A 27,337-nucleotide genomic window follows, 5' to 3' on the forward strand; every position below is an offset into this window, starting at 1 on the left:
TTTAAAAAAAAAATTAATTTGGAGAAATAATATCATGTAATAATTAAAGTTTTGTCAGAAAATAACAAGGTTTAATAGATAATTTGGTGAAATTTTCTTTCTGTTCCCCCGAAGCTAGCACTGGGTATTGTCTATTTATTTTTATGCAAGCTGAATGTTACATTCAAATATACTCATGGAAAAAGGTTCCTGCATGTTTTGTATAAATTATATATTTAATCGTATTGAAGAATAAATCAAACTGTTTTCAACAAATTATTTATTAGTCATTCGTAAACATGAGATCATTTACACGATTATGGTGTCCACACAAATCACAAATTTCAACCATTTACAAACTTTAGTTAATTTGATCCCATTTTATTTGATGCACAGGAACTTTTCCCCTCAAGTATATACATGTATTTTGTGGATGATAGCAATTTATTTAATTTCATTTAGTGTGTAATAGGTAATAAAAGCAATTCCCTCTTAAACTACCAATCTTCTCAATCATGTGATTATTTCTAAACTCAGGCATTGAATTTTGGGATTTAATTTTTTTTTTTACAATTCTGTCAAAATTATAAAAATGAATTATCTAGATATTTTGGGACTCCATCTCATAATCTTATGCTTTCAACCCAAAGCAGAGAATCCTGCTCAATTTACAGCCTGTAATGTAAAACCACCCCTCATATTAACTGCTGTTACACAGTGATGTCCCAGTACAATGTTGCATGTAACAGATGTATGCATAATTTCCCTATAATGGTACCTTTTTTGTTTGCCATACATTACATACATATATTATACCGTACTTCATAAATGTTGCATGTGATGTTGGCAAGACATTAATTTAACAAATGGTGTCACTGAAATCAGAGACTAGGTTTATTTTGGAAAGCGAAAACTACAAGAATCCCATTCCGACAATAAAAACAACTTGAGGCTGCTACTAATAAAGTTTACACAAGAATATAAAATTTTTGCAAATGTTCCAGTCATGCAAATATTCTACATTCAGGCTTGTCTTCCAGTCAGGCAAATATTTCACATTTAGGCAAACGTTCCAGTCATGCAAATATTCCACATTAAGGCTTGTGTTCCAGTCAGGCAAATGTTCCACATTCACGCTTGTGTTCCAGTTAGGTGAATGTTCCATATTCAGGCTTGTCTTCCAGTCAGACAAATGTTCCATATTTAGACTATTTTTCTAATCAGCCAGGATAATGTTCTACATGTATTTTCCAAAGCTTTAGATTGCACCAAACTTGAGGCTATAAATGAACCCAAAATAAATGTAACCAAAAAAAGCAAGCCCAAATAAAGTACAAATACGCTAACCCAAAAACATTTCACCTCAAAACCACTGGAATGTCAAGCTGCAATTAGATTAAAATGACTTGAAATGCTTTTTACCAGTAATTGCTGCACTAAAAAGACCTCAAAGTGTTCAGAAAAGACGAAAAAACCTACAACTGTTATACCCAAATTAGTGAGATCTAAAGCTCTGTGTTCCTCAGTGAGGCTTAGTTATGGTCTGTGGTCGAACTTATATTCCTCAGTAAAACGTATATTATTCCACAGCTAAGCAGATTGTCAAGAGTCAAGCTTGTATTGTAAACATTTCCAGTATTCCACATAGTCAGGCTTATGCTACCCAAACTTACATTACACACCGTCATAAGTATATTGCAGTTATTCATGAATTTCACATAATCAGTAATATGTTTCATATGATTATTTCAGTTAGTCAGGTTTATATTCAAAATGGAAAACCATGTAATCAGTCATAATTATTATCTTCACATGGTTAATCATGTTTGGTCGTATAGGTAGTTATGTTTGACATGGATAGTCAGGTTTCACATGAGTCCAATCATTCATATGATTAGCCATATGTTCCACAGGGTCAGTCATGCATGTTGTTTCACATGGTTAGTCAACTGTTCCTCTTGGTCTTTCATATGTTCCACATGGTCAGTCATATGTTCCACTTGATCTTTCATATGTTTCACATGGTCAGTAATATATTTCATATGTTCCACATGGTCAGTCATATATTTCATATGTTCCACATGGTCAGTCATATGTTCCACACGGCTGGAAATATGATGAACACACTACGAGTTGCTGTGTGTGATCAAACAAGCTGCTTGGCAGTTCCAAACAGAGTGAACACGACACAGCCGAACACACACACTGCAGCAGTCTGGTTGAACACCGCACTCCAGCTCTTTGTAGATTCCAGTATGTGTCCAGCCATGTAGACTCCAACAAAGCCTGCAACAGTTAAACATGGAAAAAGAATCATTAAACAACACCTTAGTATATAGGCAAGTCTAATATTAGAGGAGAAATGTGTTAAATGCAATATAGTCTTTCTTATTATTGAATAGTAGTATTGGATTGTTGACTGTGGAATATTTTCTGCAACATTGTCCCACCTACCAGAACCAGATAAAAGCAGTCTGGCTTTCTGATGAACCCCTGAAGGAGAAACTCTTTGGCCCCTTGAAGAACCTACAGGATACAGCAGCTTTTGTCTGAGCCACTGGGGTCCCTGTCTGAGTGTATGACGAAGAAGAATAATTATTCACTTTAACTCAGATATGAGAGTTTGTATCTTGGTCTTTGATATAACGGTTGTAGAGCACTGGTTGGAGTAAAACCGAAAATGAATGGGTTATTCAAGAAGAATTAACCCTATGTTCCATCATACCTCTAGCTTGAACTACCATGAAGCTACTACAACGTACCCCCTGCAAAAAAGTAACAAGTTAAAAACTGCAGCCTAATCATTAAATAAAATGTTATCAAACAATAATATGGCAATCAATTCCACACTATTGACATTCAATGTCACATTAAATCTTTGTACTTTATTAGCATTACAACACTAACAGTGAGTTCCCTCAGAGTATGACAAATATTTTGAAGTCACTAGCCACAGGGCTAGTGGTTTTCACAAACCCACAAGATAAAGCACTAGCCCAAATTCCTGATCACTTATAACTGGATTTTTATATAATTTTTGTAAGATAACACATTTACAAGTATAACAGTAAAATAAAACAAACACTTAAATCATGTAACTTTCAGTTTTTTGTCGTGTTGTACGTTTGGTTTTTTGTCAAGTATAATCCATCGTCATTGTTCCGTTTTTGCTTTTGCCCTCTCCCCGGGGAAAAATAATTGAGCAAACTCATGGTTGATATCTAAACCCACTATCAAAATAATTAAATTTAAAAAGAGAGTATGACAGTGTGACACACGGTAATAGATGGTTCAGTGTATTCGGTATTGGGTTATACATTTAGGGCCCTATTATTTATGTCGCCAGGAACAGTGATGCCAATTGCTCAAATACAGGGCATTATCCCATGTCAGACCGATATCAAAAAAATATAATGGCGACATCTAATCCGTTGTTAATTGATGAACAAAAAAGGTATCATCTTGTATCGGCAGCTATGACACATTATCCAAACCGCTACAGTAATAGGCCAAGCAGAGTCATTGCATGTGCTTTTACCATTAAAGTAAATTGTTTTTCTGATTGCTGATAACCACATGTCAGCGAAGTGTTAAATTAGAAAACAATAGGTCAATAAAACAAACACTGAAATTCAAAGCATGACTGGGGTTTACTTAATTGAGATTAACCTGTCGTCGCGATTGGTGATTTCCAAGTTCTTAGCCTAAAACATATGTGCGAGATTAACTACCACGTGACGTGTCCAACCAATCAAAACACGCATGTCATTAGACTTATTTCCTGTGCCAGAAACTTGAAAGGGAAAAGTAAACAATGCATGCTGTAACTGTGGCGATGTAGAGATAGCATGTTACTGCAGTTTGCAGACCTAGTTCAAGTGGATTATTATTATTATATAAGCGTGCCTGAACTGTAAGGATGTGGGCACGTTAATACAGTTCCCTTCCCTTATTATATACTGATTGTGTTGTTGATATTATTCGATGACAAACGTCACAATCAAATTTATTAAACGAAATTTCAGCCGAGAGAAAAAAAACAAACAAAAAAACATGATAGAATGATAAGGAGGGAGGTGGAAACCACTAGCCCGCAGGGGTAGTGTTTTTGCATTTCTCACTAGCCCGAACTTAAAAACCACTAGCCACGGGTGTCGGGCTAGCGGATTTGTTGAACTTTGGTTCCCTTTTTTCTCTCTCTTAGTATACCATATACGGTATATCGCTGTGTATTAGCCGATTCTGTGAATAGGCTGACCTCTTAGTTTGCCCTTCATCTGGTACAAAAAGGTTGGTATGATGTATAAGCAGACTAAATTTTTAGGTAGTTGAACTGGACAAAAATATAGAATGACATATCGAAATAATATCCGTCTCTTGTAATGTTCAGTCAATTCCGTGCATTAGTTTTAGTGAACTAATCAAAGTTACAAAATTAATACTATTTTAATAAAGATAGCTGAAAAAGAATAAAGGTTTTTAAAAAATGAATAATCTCCATATGTGGGATAACATTGTTCTGTTCTTGGGCAGAACAATGTAACAGTAAGGTTTTGAAGCCTAGAATGACCGACAAGTTATGTATTGGCCGACCTTTTTTCTCATGATGGCATTTAAAGACTTGAAAAGTCGGCTAATACACAGTGACATACTTTTGAAACTTAAAGGGACATACCCTAGTTTTTAAACACTAACGCATATGTTTTACTATTATAACTGTTTTTGATAACTTACATTATACTGTACTTAGATTTTATTGTTTAGATTATCAATTTCCATATATTCGAAGTGTTTTTGGTCATGCATTTCTCATATTTTTTTAAACGCATGTGCGTCTGAGAAGTAACAGTTATGGAGTCAAGTTTTAGTCCATTTTAAGAGGGTATTTCATCATTTCAAAGTCAAAGACTCATGTTTCTATCAATTGTAAATTTATCCAAATGTGTTACAGGTTTGTAGATTAACTAAACTTAGTGTTAATTTTCATGGATTGAAACTAGGGTGTGTCCCTTTAAAATAATATGACATACAAAAACAATTCTTATTTATGTGAATAAAATTTACTTTAAATAAAACATACTATACCTGGAATAGCACCAGCCATGTTCATAATACCTACAAATAAACAGACATTCATTTAAAAAACTCACACCATTTCTTTAGCTGTGCATATAGTAAATATATATATATATATATAAACAGATCTATGTCATAATACTTTGCTGTAATCACAGAACTGTATGGTTCCAAACTGCAACATTCAGTAAGACCTGGATTATCAGGACCCTGTTTTATGAAGTGATCTTAGCACTAAGATTGTTTGTACAATGGGACCCAGGTCTGCTGCTTATGAAACATTTAGTCTGGCCTCGAAACTCTTAATAGTTAAAGTTAAAGTTTGGTTTGTTTAACGACATCACTAGAGCACACTGATGTACTCATTATCGGCTGTCAAAAATTCGGTTATTCTGATGTTTAATCTTAGAGAGGAAATCCTCTACATTTGTTCCATTAGCAGCACGGGATCTTTTCTATGCACCATCCCACAGATAGGATAGCATATACCACAGCCTTTGATATACCAGTCATGGTGCACTGGCTGGAACTAGAAATAGCCCAATGGGTGCACCAACGGGGATTGATCCAAGACTCTAATAATTAGAGTCTGATACTTTAATGTCATGATAACGTCATACAAACTGCTTGCGTGTGACATCATTAAATATTGAGCTTGGACTCAGTTTTATAAACAAGGGCCCTGGACTTCCTTAGTCTCAAAAACCTACCACATGGTCAGTCAAAAGAACAAACAAACATTTCACTCTGCTAATAAGTTTGTTAATCTGGATTAGTTTACTGTTGTTATTCAACACAAAGTGACAAAATTTGGGAAGCCTGTTTTTCTTAAAAGCAGGTCTTTAAGCATAGTAAATGTATGTAGTTACATGTGTATATGTCTAAAACCGGCTTTGCAAATTCAGCCCATAGTGTTCAAGCTCTAAACATAGGCATTGCATGTGGTTTGATTCTTTATCTAAAATATTTTGTGGTAATAAGTACGATTTAAAGTAAGAGTTATTTTTTTCAGAGCTGGTTCAGAGCTGGCCAATTAGTACCAGTCACACAACGATATTAACCCCAAAATGGCAGTATAGTGTCCAATACCTTTGATTTTATAGCTTTCTTTTATAGCATGTTTATGAAGTTATGTAAACACAAAATTTAATTACGGAGAACTGTTAATAGATAGGACAAATACTTTTTGGACACAATTTTATAGCTTTTGAACACAAAGATGAATACCAGAATCGAATAGCCAGTTATTTAAGGGAAATATGATTCAGTACTATGGAAACATAAATAATCTGGACTTTTTTTTTTTTTTAAACATTCATGTTCAGATTAACACGGTTCCAATGTACTTAAAATACTGTGGTAATAAAAGAATTTAAAAACACAGCAATCTTTGCATGATACAAAAAACATACATTCTACATAATGATCAGCTAAGAAAACCTCAGACTGTGTACATATTTAAAGAAGTTTGTTTGTTTCGTTCTGTTTAATGACACCACTAGAGCACAATGATTTATTACTGTAATTGATAGCGAGTGTGTTCTGTATTGTGATTGGTCAATTACATTCTTTTTCCAGGATCAAATGAAAATAACACCCGGAAAGCTAACGACGTCATTAGAAAGTGACGTCATTAGTAATTAGAACAGGTGAAGTTGACGATTCAAGGGTCTACAGTTAGATTGTAGCCAGGTATTTTTTTTCAAGAAATACCAAATATACAGTTAAGTTCCATAGAAAAACGATTCGGTTTTCAATGGACATAACCATATGGAGTTTTTAGATTTTCGGGTGTTATTGTCTATTTGATGCCTGCAAATGTCATTTTTGACTGAAGGCATTAGCCTGAGGTCAAAAATGAAATAAATAGACAATAACACCCGCAAATCTAAAAACTCCATATGGTTATCTCCTAAATCATCAACTATTGGATGTTAAACATTTGGTAATTTTTACATAAGTCTTAGAGAGGAAACCCGCTACATTTTTCCATTAGTAGCAAGGGATCTTTTATATGCACTATCCCACAGACAGGATAGCACATACCATGGCCTTTAATATACCAGTCATGGTGCACTGGCTGGATAATGTCAAAGGAAGAAATGCACCTTACCAAACACAGAGCCTGCATGTTTTGGTGCGATGTCCTGTGGGTTGACTAGAACACCACTGTTGTGGAATCCACAGCACGATACGGCTAGAGCCATGCATGTCAATGAACCTTCGTAAGATGACGTGTACGATATCAGAACCAAAAACGTCGCTGTTCCATACAAAGCGATTGACTGCATGAATTTTCTAACAAATGTAGTACTATAGCCTGGAATGATAAATGATTATTGTTTGTTAAAGCTGAAACAATTTTCCAACAAATATAATCCTATAATTTAGAAAGAAACAAAATTAATGCTGGTTAACATTTAAAGTGTCATTTAAAATATTTTCATGTAAAATTATATCGGTTACTGATATTACATTATTAGGAGAGATCATTGTGAAGTTACGAAAATCTATGTGAAAAGGCATTATTATTATTACCTTAAAGAAAAACAGGAACAATTCTATGGAATGGATTTGAAATATAGGTAGTACTGGAATATACATTGTTAAAGATGTTTTTGAAATTGTCTTAATATTGTTTTTAGACAGGTTAGTTCCAATAGTAACTGCTGGAGTGATTATATTTAAAATAATAATATGACTATTTTTAACAAATCCTAATGAATATTCAATTAGTACAAAAATATAATAATTCAAATAATTTACCTTTACTTATCATTTTATCTGCTAGATATCCACTGAATATAGAACTGGGTATTGTCACTACCCAAGGCACAACATTGAAAACCCAAGCCTGAAAAATTAAAAAATACAAATATTAATAGAACAAACAAACAAACAAACAAACAAAAACAAAACAAAAATACTAAAGACCCACACTAAAACTAATGTTAAAACAAATTCAAAAATCATAAATGTCAAATTTTACAACTTCAGACAAGACAAGACTTATTTCAGTTATTCAGTCTACATGACCAAGATAAGGCCAAACCAAAAAATAGGTGTGTTTCCGATTGCATAACCAAAAAATCAGGGTAGGTAGGTAGGTTTTTTTTTTTTTTTTTTTTTTTTTTTTTAAATTGAATACTATCATAATAATAATAATAATAATAATAATAAATATTATTATTATTATTATTTATCATCATTATCATCATTATCATTATTGTTATTGTTGTCATCGTTGTCGTAGTAGTAGTAGTAGTAGTAGTAGTAGTAGTAGTAGTAGTAGTAGTAGTAGTATTGGTATGCACTGTTTGTGTATTTCCTTAAATTAATGGGACATTTGTATTAATTTCGTTGTTCTTACTTTAAATACTTTATGCAAACATTTGAGATGCATTAATAATAAGACCTGTTGATTTAAGTGAAGACGAGAATTAAGCTGAATTGATACGATTATATTTAATCGAAATAACCTGTACTAAGGCTATGTTCGTACTTTCGGTTACTTCCGTGACCGACTAAGCTGTTCGGTGGTAGCTAATCAGGGGAAGGAACCACATTACAAAAGCTTTTCTATAATTTCTCGATGTTTTTCGGAAGGGAATTACATGTGCAAAATGTATCGTATAATAGTACGTAAACAATGTGCAAGGAAGGAAATACTCTTGTTTAGTGATGTTCTTTTTTTATTTATTTCTTTTTTTTTCAGGGGTTTTTTTTCAGTTTAAGAGAAAAAAAATTAGGGTCGGGGGGTAAAACTAGGGACGGTCGGTCGACCGGAAACACACCTATTTTTTTGTTTGGCCTAGCCTAACTAACATATAAAATAGACCTCGCTATGAAACAAAGTGAGAGAAGTGATTAACTGCTCCCCAAACTTAGATTATGGGGAGCCATTTAAGATATCACTGTATATTCATACTTAGATAAATTCACATCCTAAGGGGAGCTAAAATTTATATTTGTAAATATACTCTTTAACTAAAAGTAGGGGAAGTCTAATAACAATTTACAATTGCCAAAATTGTAAGGTGTAATCAGTTGTGGGGAATGGTTATATGATAATAGTGAATTAATTGGGCAAACGTTACAACCGGTAGTTCAGTATTACAGTAGGTTTTTATGACCACCAAAGATCTTAGGACAATTGGGGTCAGAAGTAAAATTTGAAAGTTGACGGGTTTTTTATCAGTAAATCGCAAATTCAAACAATAAAAATGACTAAAAACAAAACAATAACAACTGCATGATCAACAGAATGAAAAAGATTGACAGAAATAATGTTCCACAGTGATTAATCGACATTCCTGGAAATTGTCAAAATCGAGAATGACACGTGTACGGGACAATTGCATGATGCACGTGCAAACTATGGAATGTGTTTCGGTGTGTTGATAAACAGACCTGAATGTTCTTTACTAGGACGTCTGTGGTCAAAACATATGTTCAGTCTAATAGTTGATATTAACATTAATATTTCAGGTTCCCCTACTTTTTTTGAAGAGTATATATACTCTATCATCAAAGAAAACCCCCCACGAAAAACAATCCAAAAACAAGTTAATTGAAAAGTCATGACTTATTTCTAGCACCTCCATAATAGGTCAGCAGACTCAACTATTGCTGTATGTTTTCACATTTTCACATTTATTCATTTACAACCTTAACTTTAATGAAAACCACATTACATGTTTAGTGACATAAACACTAAAATAAAATGAACCAATCAAAAGAAAAATGTGCAATTCTTTTTCTTTTTGTCTACATAACATAAATTTACATGTTCAGTGACTGGGCTTGATAAATAGTATAATGAAAACTGAACTGTATGTGAACGAAAATATATTATGTATTCTGTAATTTTTATAAATTTGTATACATTTCAAACAAACAGCCTACTCAAGTCCAAGGAAAATTAGTAACATATTAAAGAAATATACAGCCAGAACAACTTTCTATAGACAATCCATTAATATTTGGTTTGATTAAAAATCTGTATACATATTGGAGAAATGTTTACAATGAAAATATCTTGAAATTATTGGATACTGTATCTGTTGTTAGTATATAAAATGAACAAGCGTTCTTAGCCTATCATTAACTGTCTGGAAACAAATTAACCATGACTCACCCTTGCAGTGGGAAAATTTTCATGAAAATATGTAGGCATCCATGATAAAAGGATATAAAATGCGTTGTTTTCACAAAAATGAGCTACAAGAAGAGACCTGAAAAGCAGATAATTCAAAATTTACATAAATATCAGCAGCAGCATCATATAAACTATGACATTTTCATATTGCAAGGAATTACCAATGACATGTGAAAACTCTTAGTTGAAACTCAAGATATAATCTATAATTTAAGGCTCATTGGAAAACTATTACATAAACAAGTTATTTTATTTGCATATTAAACATATGAAATATCATAAAATTAAAACTTTCTTTCCTATATATAATTTCCTACTAAATCTATTGGCAAGGGTTATTTTGTTACAAATAAGGGACTGGGAGTGAAGGCAAGGTATGGGAAGCAAAGGCACTGGGAAGGAAGGCGACTGGGAAGAGAAGAGAAGGAATATTTAACACCCCAATAACTTTTGAGTGTCAAGACATTATATGTGACTCTTGGTCCAGAGACAGAGAATAGTAAACGAGAGACCATTTATATTACAATGAGTGTGTTTTCAATCAATACAGAGATAACTGAACAATTCCAAAATACCTAGAGTACCTGTATTATCACAATCCATATGTTTGTGTCCCATAAACATCATTAATCCAATTTTCAAAACAACTCCTTGGTAGCCTAGAAATTAGATTTTATACACACTTTTCCCCACAGGCAAGGCAGCACACAGCAACACCACTGACATCAATCACTGACGTGGACAGGGAAAAATCAACAAGTGTAATCCGACTCACCAAAATGCTGCTTTCGTAAAAAGTGTCAGCCAAGGAACTGCCTCAGTTGGTTTTTTATCTATGATGTGGCCCACTTTCACATCCAAAACATAGTGCTTTTGCCGGTGCTTTTTAATTAAAAAGTATCTCACTATCAACATCCAGCCCAAGCCACCTAAACCTGTCAAAAATTAAAATGCCATTAAGTAGTTTTTAAACATGAAATACATTGATACATATAGAAAATATAATATTAAACCATCATAAAAAAAAATCCCCAAAAAACATATATGACTCGATTTTGATAACGTAACCAAACATAGTGACTTTTGCAAACAATCCATAATAAGTGATCCACTTGAATGTTGTTATTTTTTCTTAATACTGTCATCTGTTTCTGTCACTGCTCCACTTGTTATAATTAAGACAAAGTTCCAGACAATTATACAGGACATCAAATGCTAGTTGTAGGAATACCGAATATCATAAATACAAAACTTAATATTGCTGGATGTTTTTAGCACAGCACAAAAATATAACAGTATTATTACCCATATGGTTAAAAATATTTTGCTTAATATCTAAGTGATACCACTTGAACGTCAAGTGAGATGTAACACCATGACATCATATGATGTCATATGATGTCATATGATTGGGTCACTATGACCTTACTAGAATGTCAGTTATGATATAAATTAAATTGATTATGGGTAATAAACAGGATATCAAACTCGCTACCATTTCATATCATGTTTATGTCCCTCGTAAATTATTTTTCATTGTCACTTACTAAACCTCGTGACAACTGTAAATTATTTCACTCAGGACATAAAAATTACGTAAAATGGAAGCTCATTTTAATATCCAATAATGATTAAACCAAGATGTAATAATATTTTTGTTTTTAAAGATGCAGATGAAAGATCTCACCAATAGCATAAAAAGGCATCTGCCAGCCATATCTATCAAGAAGTAGAGAACCAATACTTCCAGTAAGAAGGGTTCTGAAAGCAAAAACAGCATTCACATAATAAATATTTTTCTTACACATCCGTTGGTTAGAACATTATTCGTTATTTTTTATAACACATACTCGTTAACACATATACGTGCAATAACATCTTATAGATATACGGCTGGCTGCACCTAGGTGATGACCAGGTCACCAATACCATATCACCCAGTGGAAAAGCACGATCATTAGAAGCAACGTAAAAGTTAACCTGAAATTGATTTGTCTGTGATGCACAAGTTAACTTTAAGCGCTAGGGCCATACATAGGTTTTAGTTGGAAATGGCATTTAAATTTATTTTTAAACTGTTTTCTGAAGATATGTAAGAAATAGAACACTACATTCGTGTCCGTTAGATACCACTTATCTTACAACTTGTTTAAAAACGTATCCAACTCGATTTCACTCGTTAGATACGTTTTAAAACAACTCGTAATATAAATGGTATCTAACGGCAGTTCATGTAGTACATGTATTCTCAATATAAAATACAGTTTCACTAACAAGTAATTAATTTTATAAAATGTAATTTGTTATCCATTTTATTAAAACAGCTGTCATTGAATACACATGTATCTCTGAATAACTTTCCTTTTGTGTTCTCATTATTGATTTAATAATAAATATACATTTACATAAAAGGAAATCAATATCTGACTAATATATTCTAATAACTGCTGCACAAAAATGTCTCCATATTTACTTCCTAGTTTAACCATGTTTATCAAAACACATTTGTTGCAGAAAATGTAAGTAATACTGTAGATCCTGAAATTAATGTGATCATAATATTAATGCAAAAAATGTGAGTTTGTGTTATTCGCATTAATATTACGCATTTATTTCTATGTTTTGCATATGTGTCCCACATTATTAAAACAAAAACAAATACTAAAATTGTAATATATTTATAAAACAGAACTGGAAAACAATTTATTGTAGGCGAGACAGACTAACTATGGGCAATTCCATGGTAATGATTTAAGCCAGGATGTGACATTCTGACTCTCATGATCTCTTTCACTAAAAATCCTTTTTAAATGGAAATGCAGTTTTAGCATTTATAGACTCATTACATATAGTAGTATAAGCATGTCACGCCTAATTTTGTTTTTGTGCAAAAAAAATAAACTTATAAAGTGAAAAGTAAAATGTGCCGGGATGTGACAAAAATGGACATCACTTTTTTAACACTGCAGTAAATGCCGCATTTCAGTCTGCCCACCATCACTCGCATTAATTTAGGAATCCGTTAATTTCAGCATCTACAGTATATAATTATTCAGTGATGTAAACAGTAACAAAAAAGCCAGCAAACAATCAACATAACACTAGCTATTAACAGGCAAATATGAATAATATAGATGTTTTACATGAAACTACAAAATGAGTATACATTTGCTACAAACAATAAACACAAATATATATTGTTAGTACAACTGAGGTAGTGTTGTAAAATAAAGAGGATAGTGAGGAGGGGTACAAATGAACTAAAAGCAAATAATACTTTAATAGTTTAAGGGCTGTTCCATAACTGATGACAAGGGGTGGGGTGGGGGGTTTGGCATAATTATTACCTAATACCAGATGGGTCTGTTGGAATATGTGTTCTTTTATTTTATTTATCCTTGGTCAGTGTTTCTGCCAGAAAGAAATTTTTGGGTATGGTGCTATGGAATTGAATTCAACAGGGGGTATGGGGGGGCCTCCCCCAGAAAGAAAATGGGTTACACTTAGGGTTAGGGTTAAGAATATCATACTGTAATGATAAGAGTAATTAATTTTGTCAAAAGGTTAACTTAAAAAAAACATCTGCCAAAGTATTTGGGTATAGCGCCATACCTGTTTTACCCTCTTGCAGAAACCCTGTTGGTTCATTTTCTGGGTAATGGGAACACAGTTACAAAACTACTGCCTCCCACCTCCCCCATGCAACCATTGTGTGACAGCCCTTAAACAGGGCTAGCTTTGGCACTCGCCAAGTTCACCAACTGCAAATTTTAATAACAACTGGCAAATGTTATTTTATTTGGCAAATAAATTTCATGCAATAACTGTTATTTTAATACGAAGTAACTTGTTTTTTGCAATTTATTAAGATTAAATTTAGCGAATTATTCTGCTTACCCAGAGCTAGCCCTGCTAATATTGGTTTTATGTTTGTCACACAAGTAATTCTACTGAAGCAATAAAGATCCCTTACCCAAAATGGGAACCTGAGGATACAATGCTCATAGTTAGGGAGCGATCCTTTTCAGAAACCTTTCTCGATACGAGACTCGTCATCCCAGGAAAGTGTACACCTGTCAGAAACACCAAAGCACTACGCATTAAAATCAATCATTTTTATTCTTTTAATGACACCACTATAGCACAATGATTTATTAACCATCGGCTATTAGATGTCAAACATTTGGTCATTTTGACATATAGTTTTAGAGAGGAAACCTGCTACATTTTTCCATTACTAACAAGGGATCTTTTATATGCACCATCCCACTGACAGGAAAGCACATTACCACAGTCTTTGACATGCCAGTCATGATGCACTGGCTGGAATGAGAAATAACCAACCAATGGGGATTGATACCAGCCTGACCATGCATCAGGTGAGTGCTTTACCACTGGGCTACATTTTTTGTGACTTGCATGACCAACCTTTAAAATCATGTTTATTCTAATTCTCATCAATTCATAACCACTGCTCTTAGTAAGACCTATCCACCTCCAAAATTTAAAACATTTTATTTTTATTTTTAAAAATAAATTTTTCTCTCAACAGAATTTTTTTTTTTCAATTTAAAAGTATTCAACTTGACCATGTTAACTTGCTATTTGGGAAAAAATAGTTATAACTTATACTCACATTAACCTCAAATGGATTTACTATTTTAATTTTTTTTTACAAATACAGTCATGAGCAGTTAATCTCATACAAACAAATATTTGCTTCCATAAAAAACAGAGAGTAGGAAATGTCTTAACAATGGAGTATCGTACTTGTTTAAAGGGATCGATTCCTCGTGGTGGTTTTTCATTCCAACTAGTGCTCATGTATGTGCTATTCTGTCAAAAAATGCATACACAAGATCTCTCAAGTGCTTCAAATTTATAACTGTGGAAAGGCCTGGTTTTCTCAATCTCTGGACCATGTGTTGCAATTTCCTATTTTAAATACCTAATAGAATTTAATAATTGCTGGGGCATCATTAAAGCATAAAATAAAGCTAAAATGGATCTACATTGTGAAAATAGGGAAAAGCAGAAGAACATGTAGAAGCCCAAAACCAGTCTACTAGATGTATTCCCAATACCTACCCTGCATATGTTCCTGACATTATTAATCCAGTAGTAGTCGTTCTCTCATTCTGTTTTATAAACTGACACACCAAACTGGTCGTACATGGCATATGTATGCCTGAAGGTCACAACAAAATCAATAGGTAAACATATTGACTTTTTGTGCAAAATTATTTACATCAGGCCTGGTGCTTATAAAACTGTTTGAGTCTGGACTCGAGACTCTAATAGTCTGAGACAGTAATGTCATGACAACACCATACAAACTGTATGTGTGTAACTTCATTAGAGATTGAGTCAGGACTCTAAAAGTTTTATAAGCACGGGCCCTGGATGCTTAATGAATAACAAAACATTTCAGCACATGTCTATATATATATACACAATATCTATTTTAATTCCATTATATCCTAATATAGTAATAATACAGAGTCGAAAGACATGTCAAAATAATTTTAGCCTGACCAATTTTCTTTAACTATTTTTGTAACGTGAAGCAAAGTTTAGGTTAAATATTCTACATGTATTTCCAATTTAAATTTTAAATATAATAAAATAATTATATTCCCATGCATTAAAGTTTAAAGACATCCCATTGGTCCAGCTGTAGAAATGAGTTAGTTAATTTTTCAATGAATGTAACAATGACATTGTCATGGAACATCATATAACATGACATCACTTAATATTGGTACTTTGTATTACTATTATTGAGTGTTATTATTCCAGAACCAAAAAATATAATTTAAAAATTCAAATAAAATATGATCTTGTTTGTGTTTTTATTAAACATGTGTATCTATTAAACATGTGTATCAAATTTGATTGTAAAGATTGTCATTTTCTTTCAGGGTATGAAAAAACAAGCATGACATACAGTAGAATCTTATTGGCTCGAACGCCCAACGGTCGAACCTACCGGTATTCTCGAACCAAGAACAATGTCCCGATTTTTTCCCTATTAAACCCTTTTATTTTGGTGCTGATTGGTCGAATACCCCTAGGGTCGAACAGAAGGTTTCTCTCGAACCAGTTTATGTGTCCGAACTGTAAAATTAAACATATATAGCTCGAACGACTAAGTCTATCCGAAGAAATACAAAAAATAATTTATATTTATTTACGAATTTTTCATTGACCCTTTCACGTCAGTCACAAAGTAAGTTAATATAAATTCGGAAGTGGACGAATTAATCCTAGATCATATGCTGGCTTCTCATGTTGTTTATTTAGCACCTATCGGTAATTATCTTTCTAGTACAGATAATAGTACTATGATAATCGTGAGCTGAATGAACCTTGCATGAAACACCAATCAATTGGTGAGCCTAGTTCGGCCTCGCCGGTTTACTTTAATCATTTTAATCGCTACTCTATGCATGAGCGTCGGCATATTTTGTTTTTAACTTGAAATACAGGAGAGATCAATGTAATGTAGTGATTACAACAATAAAAGGTAAAGGGCCTCCGCCTGTGCTTCATGCACTTTCATTCTTTTCTCAACGTTGTCAATATGTTGCAAAAGATTCTACAACAGCATAATAAAGAATGATTTTTTAAATTAATAAATATTTATAAATACAGACTACCAGTGTGTTTGTTATTTGTTTATTCAACGGTGATAAATAATAGTTACAAATATGTATCTCATCCGACATTTGAAGGCGACTTCGTTACTCATGAGTCAATCGGACCATCTCGCCCAAGCCAGTTTTACGGAAATATGCGAGGTTTTCCGATTGGTTTTTGTGTTACAGAAGCACCCGACAACGGCCGAATGCATGGTTCGAACTACCCGATGGGTCGAACAGACTTTGATGCACCGACAGTGTTCGAGCCAATGAGATTCTACTGTATTTGTGTGTAAACTGTGCTAATGAACCAAAAGAAACAAGCATTGTGAGAGTACTGCTAAAGCAATACAGGTTTCCTTGTAGGTCAATATCTAAAGGCTTTCTAAAAAAAAAAAAAAAAAAACTATATGTGAGACAGACGGAGATGAAACCTCGAGTTCCCTCCGGTTGGACTAATAAATGAAAAGCTTAACAAACCAGATTTAAACCAACAACAGTTTAAATGCAATAAATATGCCCTAAGATGTTAATTCCTCAAACAATTCCTCTGACATGTAATGTTTAACCTTTAAACAAAAACGATTTTGAAATACATCATCAATCGATAGTTTCCATTGTAAACTAGAAAAGTATTATCAATGTTTATCTCCATTTTATTTTCTTGTGGACACTACTGTTACATGTACAAATATATATCTGAAGGGTATTATTTTTTTTATTATTATTTCTGTTTCTAGAATTACATGTATCCATAATATTACTAGTATTAGTTACAAAATATGGAAATAACCAAAAAGTGTCCACATTTTTAAAAGACATATATCTCACCTTGTGACATCCCTAAAAGAACTCTGGACAACACAACGAGGTATATTGCCATGTTTTTATCAGTTGAGATGTAAGCAACTTGTGGAGTCCAGAATGTGATCAAACCCCAAAGGCAGGCTGCAACAGGGAGTACAACATCGCCACCTATCCGATCACTCAAATAACCACCAAAAAACTGGGTCATAGTATAGCCCCAGAAAAATGCCGATAAAACAGTTCCCTTAAAAAAATAAAATAAAAGTATATTATAAATTTTAATATATGTACTGATAGTGATATCATTCAAATTATTTTTCTTTACAAACTTAACTTTACCACTAAAGTGCTAAAGACAATTCATCATTTAATAATTTACCAATTGATATAAAACTACAATCGAAAAAGGTTTAATGTTTGTCTGTGTGTATGTATGTACATATGTACATGTTAAAATTAAAATAATTCTATGATAAAATAAGAGTTTAAAGTTTGTTTTATTTAACAAAACCACTAGAGCACATTGATTTATTAATCATTGGCTATTGGATATCAAACATTTGGTCATTTTGAAATATAGTCTTAGAGAGGAAACCTGCTACATTTTTCCCATTAGTAGCAAGGGATCTTTTACATTCACCATCCTAGATAGGATAGCACATATTTTTATATACCAGTCGTGGTGGACTGGCTGGAACGAAAAACAGCCCAATGGGCCCACCAATGGGGACTGATCCCAAACTGACCACGCATCAAGCGAGCACTTTACCAATGGGCTACACCATGGCCCCATCAAAATAAGAGAAAATAAAACATGACAATTCAATTTGTGAATTACTCAGTAACTAAGTTGATAACTCACTGATTCTGTCTTATCCCATGCCATCTCTTGGGACAGGGTTACTATACACATTGGCATAATCGTACGAGCTGCATAGAGCATGGACGTCCCTGTGAACAGTCCAACAGTCCATTTTCTCTTGACATCTCTAAATAATAAAATAGTATATTACATTCATCAGATAATATGCACACGTATACTTGGGAAATATTTAATATTCTAAACAAACAAGCCAACATCTATTACCAGACAATGCAATTAAAAAACGAAGTGTCTAACATAGTAAACAACCAGTAATGTGTTATTATATAACAAACTAATAGTCCATATAATGTAATGCATGTGATTACACAATTAGTTCACAATGTAACTATGTGGTGCATGCCAGTCTCACATCAGTGTAAATCAATGAGAAAAATAATTAAACAATGGGTTACTTTTCATCCCAACTAAGGTTGCCCAATCACTTTTCACACCCTTGTTTGGCTTCGTAGACAATATAGCATATCTTACCATAATTTCACTTGAAATCCATATTTTGTAAAAGGTACAGTTTTTTAATCACAAGATTTTCTTCAACACATTCAGGTGCATTAGCAATGTTCAAACAAAAAGAAATTCAATAGCAATTTTGCATTGGAATTTTTTCTGCATTCTTAAAACGGAAACGTCATGTACCCAGTGTATGGTTATTGTAAGGAGATGCAAAGTGACATCATTGGAATACTGACGTCATTCAAATTCAAAATTAGCCATATTATTACAATTCTTCACCATATTAAAATAAAAACTGGTCCACTAACCTTGACCCCTGTCAAATTTCTATGACAAGCAGACAACACTGTTTACAGATCGGTATTTTTTTATTTTTCATAATTCTTGATAAAATATTACTTTTAAGTTTAAAAAGATGAAAGAAATAAAAGTACCTTTTGTCAAAATATATCATATAAAAAAATTACTGTTGGATATGTTTTATAACAAGGGTCCTAAAAGTGACTGTCGTTGACCTTAGTGCTTGATACAAATATATTAAAAAGCTGTCGTACGTATAATATCTGAACTATGAAAATAAACACACAATTATATAAGATCCCTTTTTGCTATTAAAAATGCCACCATTTTGTCCAACACTTCAACTGTCACAATTACAATGTTTCATACCCACTTTACTAACAGTAACAGCTGTGGATTTAGTGCAGGGCACACATAAAGTCAATACTTTTCTTAATGTGCAGGGAGTTGCTTCCCTCTATTTAGCAAATTTAAAATGGCTGGCAAATTTTTATGTTGTTGATGGAAGATTTATTTTGTTAATAATGATGCAAGTACTTCAATCGGAATTTAGTGAGTATGGTAGGTTATACATTTTTGGTTTGTGTGTCCATTTGTTGCACTATTTCGGGTTGAGAAGCAGTTGAAACATGGTACTACAAGTTTTGAATACCAGCTATATATAGGGTATGTAACAATATTTGGACATAGAAAGAACCACACTTTTTACATCCCTTCGGACTACTGTGGATTAAACAATGCACTGAACCATCATTAAACCAATATTCCTTTTATTTCAAGCAGATGTAATGGTGGTCTGTTGAAGAGGAGCTGGTCAAAATGTGTTTAAAGTTGCTTCAATTTATCATATTTTCTCAATGCCAAGAAAGAAAAAAAAAAAAAAAATGTTTTATTTAACGACACACTCAACACATTTTATTTATGGTTATATGGCGTCAGACATATGGTTAAGGACCACACAGATATTGAGAGAGAAATCTCAGGGCTTGAAACGGCCTGTGGCCAGGTCGGCAAATGCTACCAAAGTCCTCTTTGGGCGACTTAAATATTTAAAAAAATAAAGGTGTTATTATTAATAATATTATCTTCTTTAGAGCTAAAACACGAACCACAATTAATATTTATATTCCACATTAAAATCTTGCTTGCGGCTAGCTTACTATATTTTGCCAACATGCATTATTATTTTTGGGGCCACCATATTTTCTGGCAAATTTCAAACCCTGGGCTACTCTTTTTGATTAGCAGCAAGGGTTCTTTTATATGCACCATCCCAGACAGGGTAGTACATAGTACCACGGCCTTCAATATACTAGTCGTGGTTCACTGGCTGGAACGAGAAATAGCACAATGGTCACACCGACGGGGATCGATCCCTGACCGACCGCGCGCTTTACCACTGGGCTACGTCCTTCCCCTCAATGCCAAGAAAACTGCAGTATAAAAACGATTATTCAACACCAACGAAAATAGTGACCATCAACAGTAGAGCTGTTTGTAAACGATTACATTTTTTAATTAAATCTTTATAAGAGATTTTTCACACACACACTACTATAATAATGCATTTTAAGTTAATACCTAGGCCAAAATATGCCTTCACTTTCTTTTACACTGTCCTTTATCGTTAATTTCGTTGATCCATAAACGTCACCAACATCTTCCGCCATGACAGCCTGCGGTAATTCTAAATCATGAAATGCGTTCTGAAACGAAAATAAAAACGAAGCAATTTTTAGCTGGGGGGTGGGGTGGGGGAGGGTCGGTTGAAAAAAGAGAAGTAAAATGATAAAAATCTAGAATATGTTAACACAATTTACTCTCTCTCTCTCTCTCTCTCTCTCTCTCTCTCTCTCTCTCTCTCTCTCTCTCTCTCTCTCTCTCTCTCTCTCTCTCTCTCTCTCTCTCTCTCTCTCTCTCTCTCTCTGTCTCTCTCTCGACAGCGGGGGATTTTAAACCACGATTATTCAAACATCGCTGTGAAAAAAAAAAAAACGGAGAGTGATTAATTGCTTCCCTAACTTAGATTATGGGGAGCCATTTGAGATATTATACTATGTTGATATACTATATAAATTTAATTCACAAGCTAATTAGGGGAGCTAAAATTTACTCTTCTTGAACTAGCCACAGGAGAGTGACGGGGGATGGGGTGGGGGTGGGGGGGGCGATTGATAGCTCCCCTTAAACGGCGAGCTCTCGTTATTTGGTGTCTAAAATATCTTTATGAACTTTTTATATTTCGATCTTCGGTCGATACAGAGGAAGAGAGGAAATCTGCAACCGTCAAACAACCTAGGGATCTTTTATTTGCACGTTTCTATAGACAGGACAGTAAATACTACGGCTTTTATGTACCGCTCTTGGGGCATGGGTTGGGACGGGGAAAAAATAGTACAATCAATCGCAGCTCAGGCGAACGCTCTACCACCGAGTTTCAGCGATGGTGAAATGATGCCGTTTCGTGATAATTAACAGCCTGTTGCTAATCAGTGCCGTATATATTTTCGCTTCGTGGAACTGGGCTTATGCTAATACTAACTTGTAGACATGTGGTGAATAGGCTACAAAACACAGATATTAATGTCCTGTGTATACAGTGGATAGTGAAGCAGATGGACAGTAAACACAATATTGTCGTTACATCAACATTTAATGTATTCTAGAAAAAATGTATGGTAATTGGCAATGGAGCTGGAATCACACTCATGTGTTTCCCATAAGTAATTAATTGTTACCGGCTTCGGTGGCGTCGTGGTTAGTCCATCGGTTTACAGGCTGGTAGGTACTGGGTTCGGATCCCAGTCGAGGCTTGGGATTTTTAATCCAGATACCGACTCCACACCCTGAGTGAGTGCTCCGTAAGGCTCAATGGATAGATGTAAACCATTTGCACCGACCACTGATCCATAACTGGTTCAACAAAGGCCATGGTTTGTGCTATCCTGCCTGTGGGAAGTGCAAATAAAAGATCCCTTTCTGCCTGTCGTAAAAGAGTAGCCTATGTGGCGACAGCGGGTTTCTTCTAAAAAATAGTGTCAGAATGACGATCTGCTTGACGTCAAATAGCCGATGATAAGATAAAAAATCAATGTGCTCTAGTGGCGTCGTTAAATAAAACCTTTACTTGTTCATGCCACCTCGGTAAATACTCAGTAAATATAGAATATGTCAAATATCGTGTTTAAACTCTGTCGGTACGGACCACACCTACTTCTAGACGCCTTTTTGTCTGCAATACAATTCATTTCATTTCGTTTCAACTTATTTTCGTGCTTATATCCAATTATGGTTGAAGCACGCTGTCCTGGGCACACACCTCAGCTATCTGGGCTGTCTGCCCAGGACAGTGGGTTAGTTGTCAGTTGGTTTAGTGGTTAGTGAGAGAGAAGAGGGTGTAGCGGCCTTTCCCATTGAGCCATTGAGATCTCGCTCTGGGTTGGAGCCGGTACCGGACTACGAACCCTGAACCTACCAGCATGTAGTCCGATGGTTTAACCACTGCACAACCGAGGACGGTAATACAATTCAGGTGGTGCTTCATTAATTTCCAGGTGTAAAATACAAATGGTATTGTAGATATCGAGAGCTCTGCCTAATATACAACACGTGTCATAACAATTTGCGTGCAGCTGTGACATTCCACATAAATCCGCGACCAGTGTCAGAAAAGAGTTAGGTTTTTGTTGTGGAATAGGGGGTGGTAAAGTTAATTCTGAAAACGTACTGGTAAAAATACAACTTTCATATAAAGCGGGAGATATATGTATGTGCCTCTCTTCACCAGGGGCGGGACGCAGCCCAGTGGTAAAGCGTTCGCTTTATGCGAGGTCGGTCTGGGATCGATCCCCGTCGGTGGACCCATTGGGCTATTTCTCACTCAAGCCAGTGCACCACGACTGGTATACCCAAGGCCATGGTATGTGTTATCCTGTTTGTGGGATGGTGCATATAAAAGATCCCTTGCTGCTAATCGAAAAGAGTAGGCCTATCACATGAAGTGACGACAGCGGGTTTCCTCTCTCAATATCTGTGTGATCCTTAACCATATGTCCGACGCCATATAATCGTAAATAAAATGTGTTGAGTGCGTCGTTAAATAAAACATTTCCTTCCTTTTCCTCTTCACACCAAAATTCTTATATATAGGACATTAATTTTTTAAAACAGGTTTGTAGAAAAGACAACTTCGAATAGTCAAGGGTATATAACTATAGTCCTTCCCATCCTCCATGAACATTGGTTTTTGTAAATAATTTCAGTTTAATTTGCCGTAAAAAAAAAAAGAATTAAGAAAAACAAAATTAGTAAAAGTGTTTTGGAGCCAGTGTTTATAAAAACTAGTTGTAGAACTTTTGCAATTTGTCATTCGTTCCAAGAATACACGATTGAGGTCTTTCCATTTAATACTTGGTGTAATAACTATACAGCGAGAATTTCGAATGCGACAAAAGATACATTTTAAAACTATTGTTTCGTTTTCTTCAAAAGTAATCTGGAAATTAGTACAGCATCCTAAAAGAAACATATTTATAACAATGCTAAATAAATAAGTTGGATGAACATATATGACATTTAAAGATATTTGTATACATATATCTCCTTTATTTGAGTTTAAAACTCAAGACACGTCATTGATTTCAAGTCGACAGTTCAATTTAACTTTTGATAATATGTCAATGTCCGACTCAGTATCAAGTAAATTCTTTTTAAAGACCTCTAAGGCAGGCAAATGAAGACTCGTTGTCTACAGTTGTATACGTTATCCATTTAGATGCACGTGTGCGTAATTGTGTTACACACTAAATGATACCACAGTTTATTAATAATATGAGTATATAAGATACCAAATTAATTAAAATTTGATTAATAATGTACTTTCACTCTAAAGGTGAAACAGATCTATAAAAATAAGTATGTTCGACTTCAGATCACATTGTCAGACTTAAAGAAGGTTGTCCAAGTCACGGTCATATTTTGCACTATATTTGTGCTAATAAAGTAGTTATTTAAAATAAAATATACAAAATGAAACCTGCTATTGTATAGTAATCGTTTAATGAACAAACAAAATAAAAATAAACGGACATTAGTACAGCATCCTAAAAGAAACATATTTATAACAATGATAAGTTGGATGAACATATATAATATTTAAATATATTTGTACAAATATATCTCTTTTATATAATAAAAATAAATGGATATTAGCATTGATCTAAAACACCAAGGATGTCCGACTCACGATTAGTTCACATTATACTACATTTATCTTACAACTCATAATTTTATAAAATGTATTCAACTCGATTTCGTTAGTTAGATAAGTTTTGAAATAACTTAGAAGAAAAATGTTATCTAAAGCCTAGCTGAAGTCGACCTTGCGATTATACAGATCAGACGCTGATTAGTGGGCGATACGTAGCCAAGTGGTAAAGCGTTCGCTTGATGCGCGGTCGGTTGAGGATCGATCTCCGTCAGTGGGCCCATTGAGCTATTTATCGCTCCAGCGAGTGCACCACGACTGGTACATCAGAGGCCGTAGTATGTGTTATCCTGTTTATGGGATGGTGCATATAAAAGATACGTACATTGTTGCTAATCAAAAAGAGTAGCCCATGTAGTGGCGACAGCGGGTTTCCTCCCTTAATATCTGTGTGGTCCTTAAATAATATATCCGACGCCATATAACCGTAAATAAAATGTGTTGAGTGCGTCGTTAAATAAAACATTTCCTTCCTTCCCGACTGACTATTTTGCATTAGACTGTGATTTTGTCACGATCACGTGTAATAGATTCGTTGTCGATCCAGTCAGACTAGTGGATTTTTTTCTTCTTCCGATTCTGACCTTCGGGGTCTGATCTGTGTAATGGCAAGGTCGACCTGAGCTAGGCTTAACGGCCACTATAATACTGTCATATATACTGACGACACGTTAGTGGGGTGTTTGTAAAACTCAGAACTCACCATATGTTCCTTACTCCAACCATCGTAGTATATAGGACGACGAGAAGTTTTCTGAAATAATTCTTCTCCGCTTGCGTTCTCCATATTGGTCTTCTGACTACTAAAACATCCCCCTCTCAATCTTCTATTTGTGAAAAACAAAATGTTTTAACTGGCTGTTATTCCATTTAAATACAGCATTGTAATGTGTCACATTAATCCCCGTTTCGGAAGGCTGTCGAAAGCAGATGTGTTATATACATCTAAATAATTAACTTTTAAACAGACTAAATAGAACAAGTAATCAATAATCAACATTGAAAGCCCACACGCCATTCATAATCTTTACTCAACCGCGCATATTATACACGCTGGATGTACATTTCTGTTAAAAACATAATTACGAAATGTCATTGTTGGGTAATGCGCCGAAATAAAATGCTAGAACCACAACTGAACAAAAAAACATATAGCTAGGTCAGTTCATGCAGAGAACTCAGTGTGTGTAATATTACTAACACATGCTGGTTTATATTTTTGCAGCCATGTCATCAACTGTACTATTTATAGCTGTTCCACACAATGTCAAAACAAAATGTGTTTTACTACACTCGGTACATATAGGTTGGACTATACCAATTAAAATCCCATAAGCGACCATGTTATCGTTTGTGTTTAAAAAATTATAATATGCAATATATCAACCAAACTATGACCTATAAATATTAGTACTACAACCCCTAGTATTAACTGCAGAGAATGGTACCTTTCATGGCTCATTTTCGGTATAACTAGATGTTTCTACAACACCCCTAGTTTCGCACAAAATCTGAGTACTTTTTTTACAGGTACCCCATACAGGTTACAAGCACAAGGCTACCTGACACAGTGGTACTAGATCAAATAAAAGTACATACATTTTTAGCCCAGATGAAACTAAAAATTTTTTACAACCAGCACACTCACATTTATAACCAATCAAGTCCGGTCCACCTCGAACTTCGACCCAGCCGGAAATTAATCGGTTTAGTGCTACCTATGTAATGTTACACCGGGTCGACGCACATTCTATCAACCTGTAGATAAAGAAGTCACACAAACGTGATTCTGGATGAGCAATCTTTTAGTAATCACAAATCTGGGATCACGGAATTCTATTCACCAATGTTAATAATAAATATATACCCACTTCATTAAGCAGCCACCCGAGTTGAGAGACATTTTTATTCTTCCAAATAAATATAATTAAAGTGGCCTGTATTGAGCAGCCACCGGTTTTAAAATACCATTTTTAATACTCCCTTTTGTGCCTGTTTTTAACATAGGTTTGACTCATGCGGTAACTTGATAATTGGTAGCTTATGTTATTTATTTAGCATGTCAAAAGGGTCTTGCATTAAATAAATGAAAAAGAAAAGAAATGTTTGTTGAACGACTCCCTATACCAGTGTTTAGGCCTACCATTATATAATAAACTGCCAAACATGGTCTTGAAGGCATTACGAGATAGGCCATCCTTTCCAATATATGTAGATATATTTTTAATACACCCATCCCTTCACCCCACCCGGGCCAGCCCGTTTGAATTGCCATTTTTAATGACTTGTTTATATAATAATAATAATAATAATAAATAAAAATAAAAGAACCCAACTAAATCATCCACATTATACAATACTAAATTGCACCGAGCTTTTTTATTTCAACATGTTCTAAGTAGCACGCCCTCGAACCTCACTGTAGATCTGGCCTGGTGCTTATAAAGCATTGTCTGATAAAGTAATGTCATGGCCCTGGTTCATTTGCCTTTGATAACTCAATTTGCCCTTTTTATAATTTAGTGATCCCTCCTTTAGAAAATCCTGTTTCCGCCACTTAGATAGCATAGGCTATATATGAAACTTTGATTTACAAACACAAAAAACTCTTCTTTTTTTTTTACTCGCATTCAACACAAACAAGACGTGATCGTAATGAAATTGAAGCACTCTTCTTCTTCTTTTCGTATCTTTGAAGGTTGCTGCGTAAGCCCCCCATTTCTAGTTCGCGCCACTTCGACTAGGGTTTTCCGACTTCAGCTGTGATTTGTGTA

At 34.3% G+C, this 27,337-nt stretch overlaps 1 protein-coding gene across 1 annotated transcript; it reads right to left on the reverse strand.

The window, feature by feature from the left end:
* Window positions 1-242: 242 nt before the first annotated feature.
* Window positions 243-25,917, reverse strand: LOC121374000 (solute carrier family 17 member 9-like). Its single transcript, XM_041500861.1, has 12 exons — window positions 25,267-25,917; window positions 20,879-21,003; window positions 18,524-18,650; window positions 17,686-17,905; window positions 14,187-14,286; window positions 11,901-11,974; window positions 10,989-11,148; window positions 10,193-10,289; window positions 7,822-7,909; window positions 7,169-7,375; window positions 5,065-5,094; window positions 243-2,265 (listed from the first exon to the last, which is right to left on the reverse strand). Exons 1-12 carry the CDS (start codon window positions 25,348-25,350, stop codon window positions 2,126-2,128), a joined length of 1,452 nt encoding a protein of 483 aa, XP_041356795.1. The 5' UTR covers window positions 25,351-25,917; the 3' UTR covers window positions 243-2,125.
* Between the last annotated feature and the right edge of the window lie 1,420 nt (window positions 25,918-27,337).

The sequence above is a fragment of the Gigantopelta aegis genome, chromosome 6, assembly GCF_016097555.1.
Source record: "Gigantopelta aegis isolate Gae_Host chromosome 6, Gae_host_genome, whole genome shotgun sequence".
Lineage (NCBI taxonomy): Eukaryota > Metazoa > Mollusca > Gastropoda > Neomphalida > Peltospiridae > Gigantopelta > Gigantopelta aegis.

Excerpts from the sequence above, each read along its gene's own strand:
- LOC121374000 (XM_041500861.1), bottom strand. The coding sequence starts at position 25,350 with ATGGAGAACGCAAGCGGAGAAGAATTATTTCAGAAAACTTCTCGTCGT. Across the intron at positions 7,376-7,821 it reads AGATAAAATGATAAGTAAAG|GCTATAGTACTACATTTGTT; the intron begins GTAAATTATTTG and ends TTATCATTCCAG. Across the intron at positions 2,266-5,064 it reads CATGGCTGGTGCTATTCCAG|GCTTTGTTGGAGTCTACATG; the intron begins GTATAGTATGTT and ends TAACTGTTGCAG.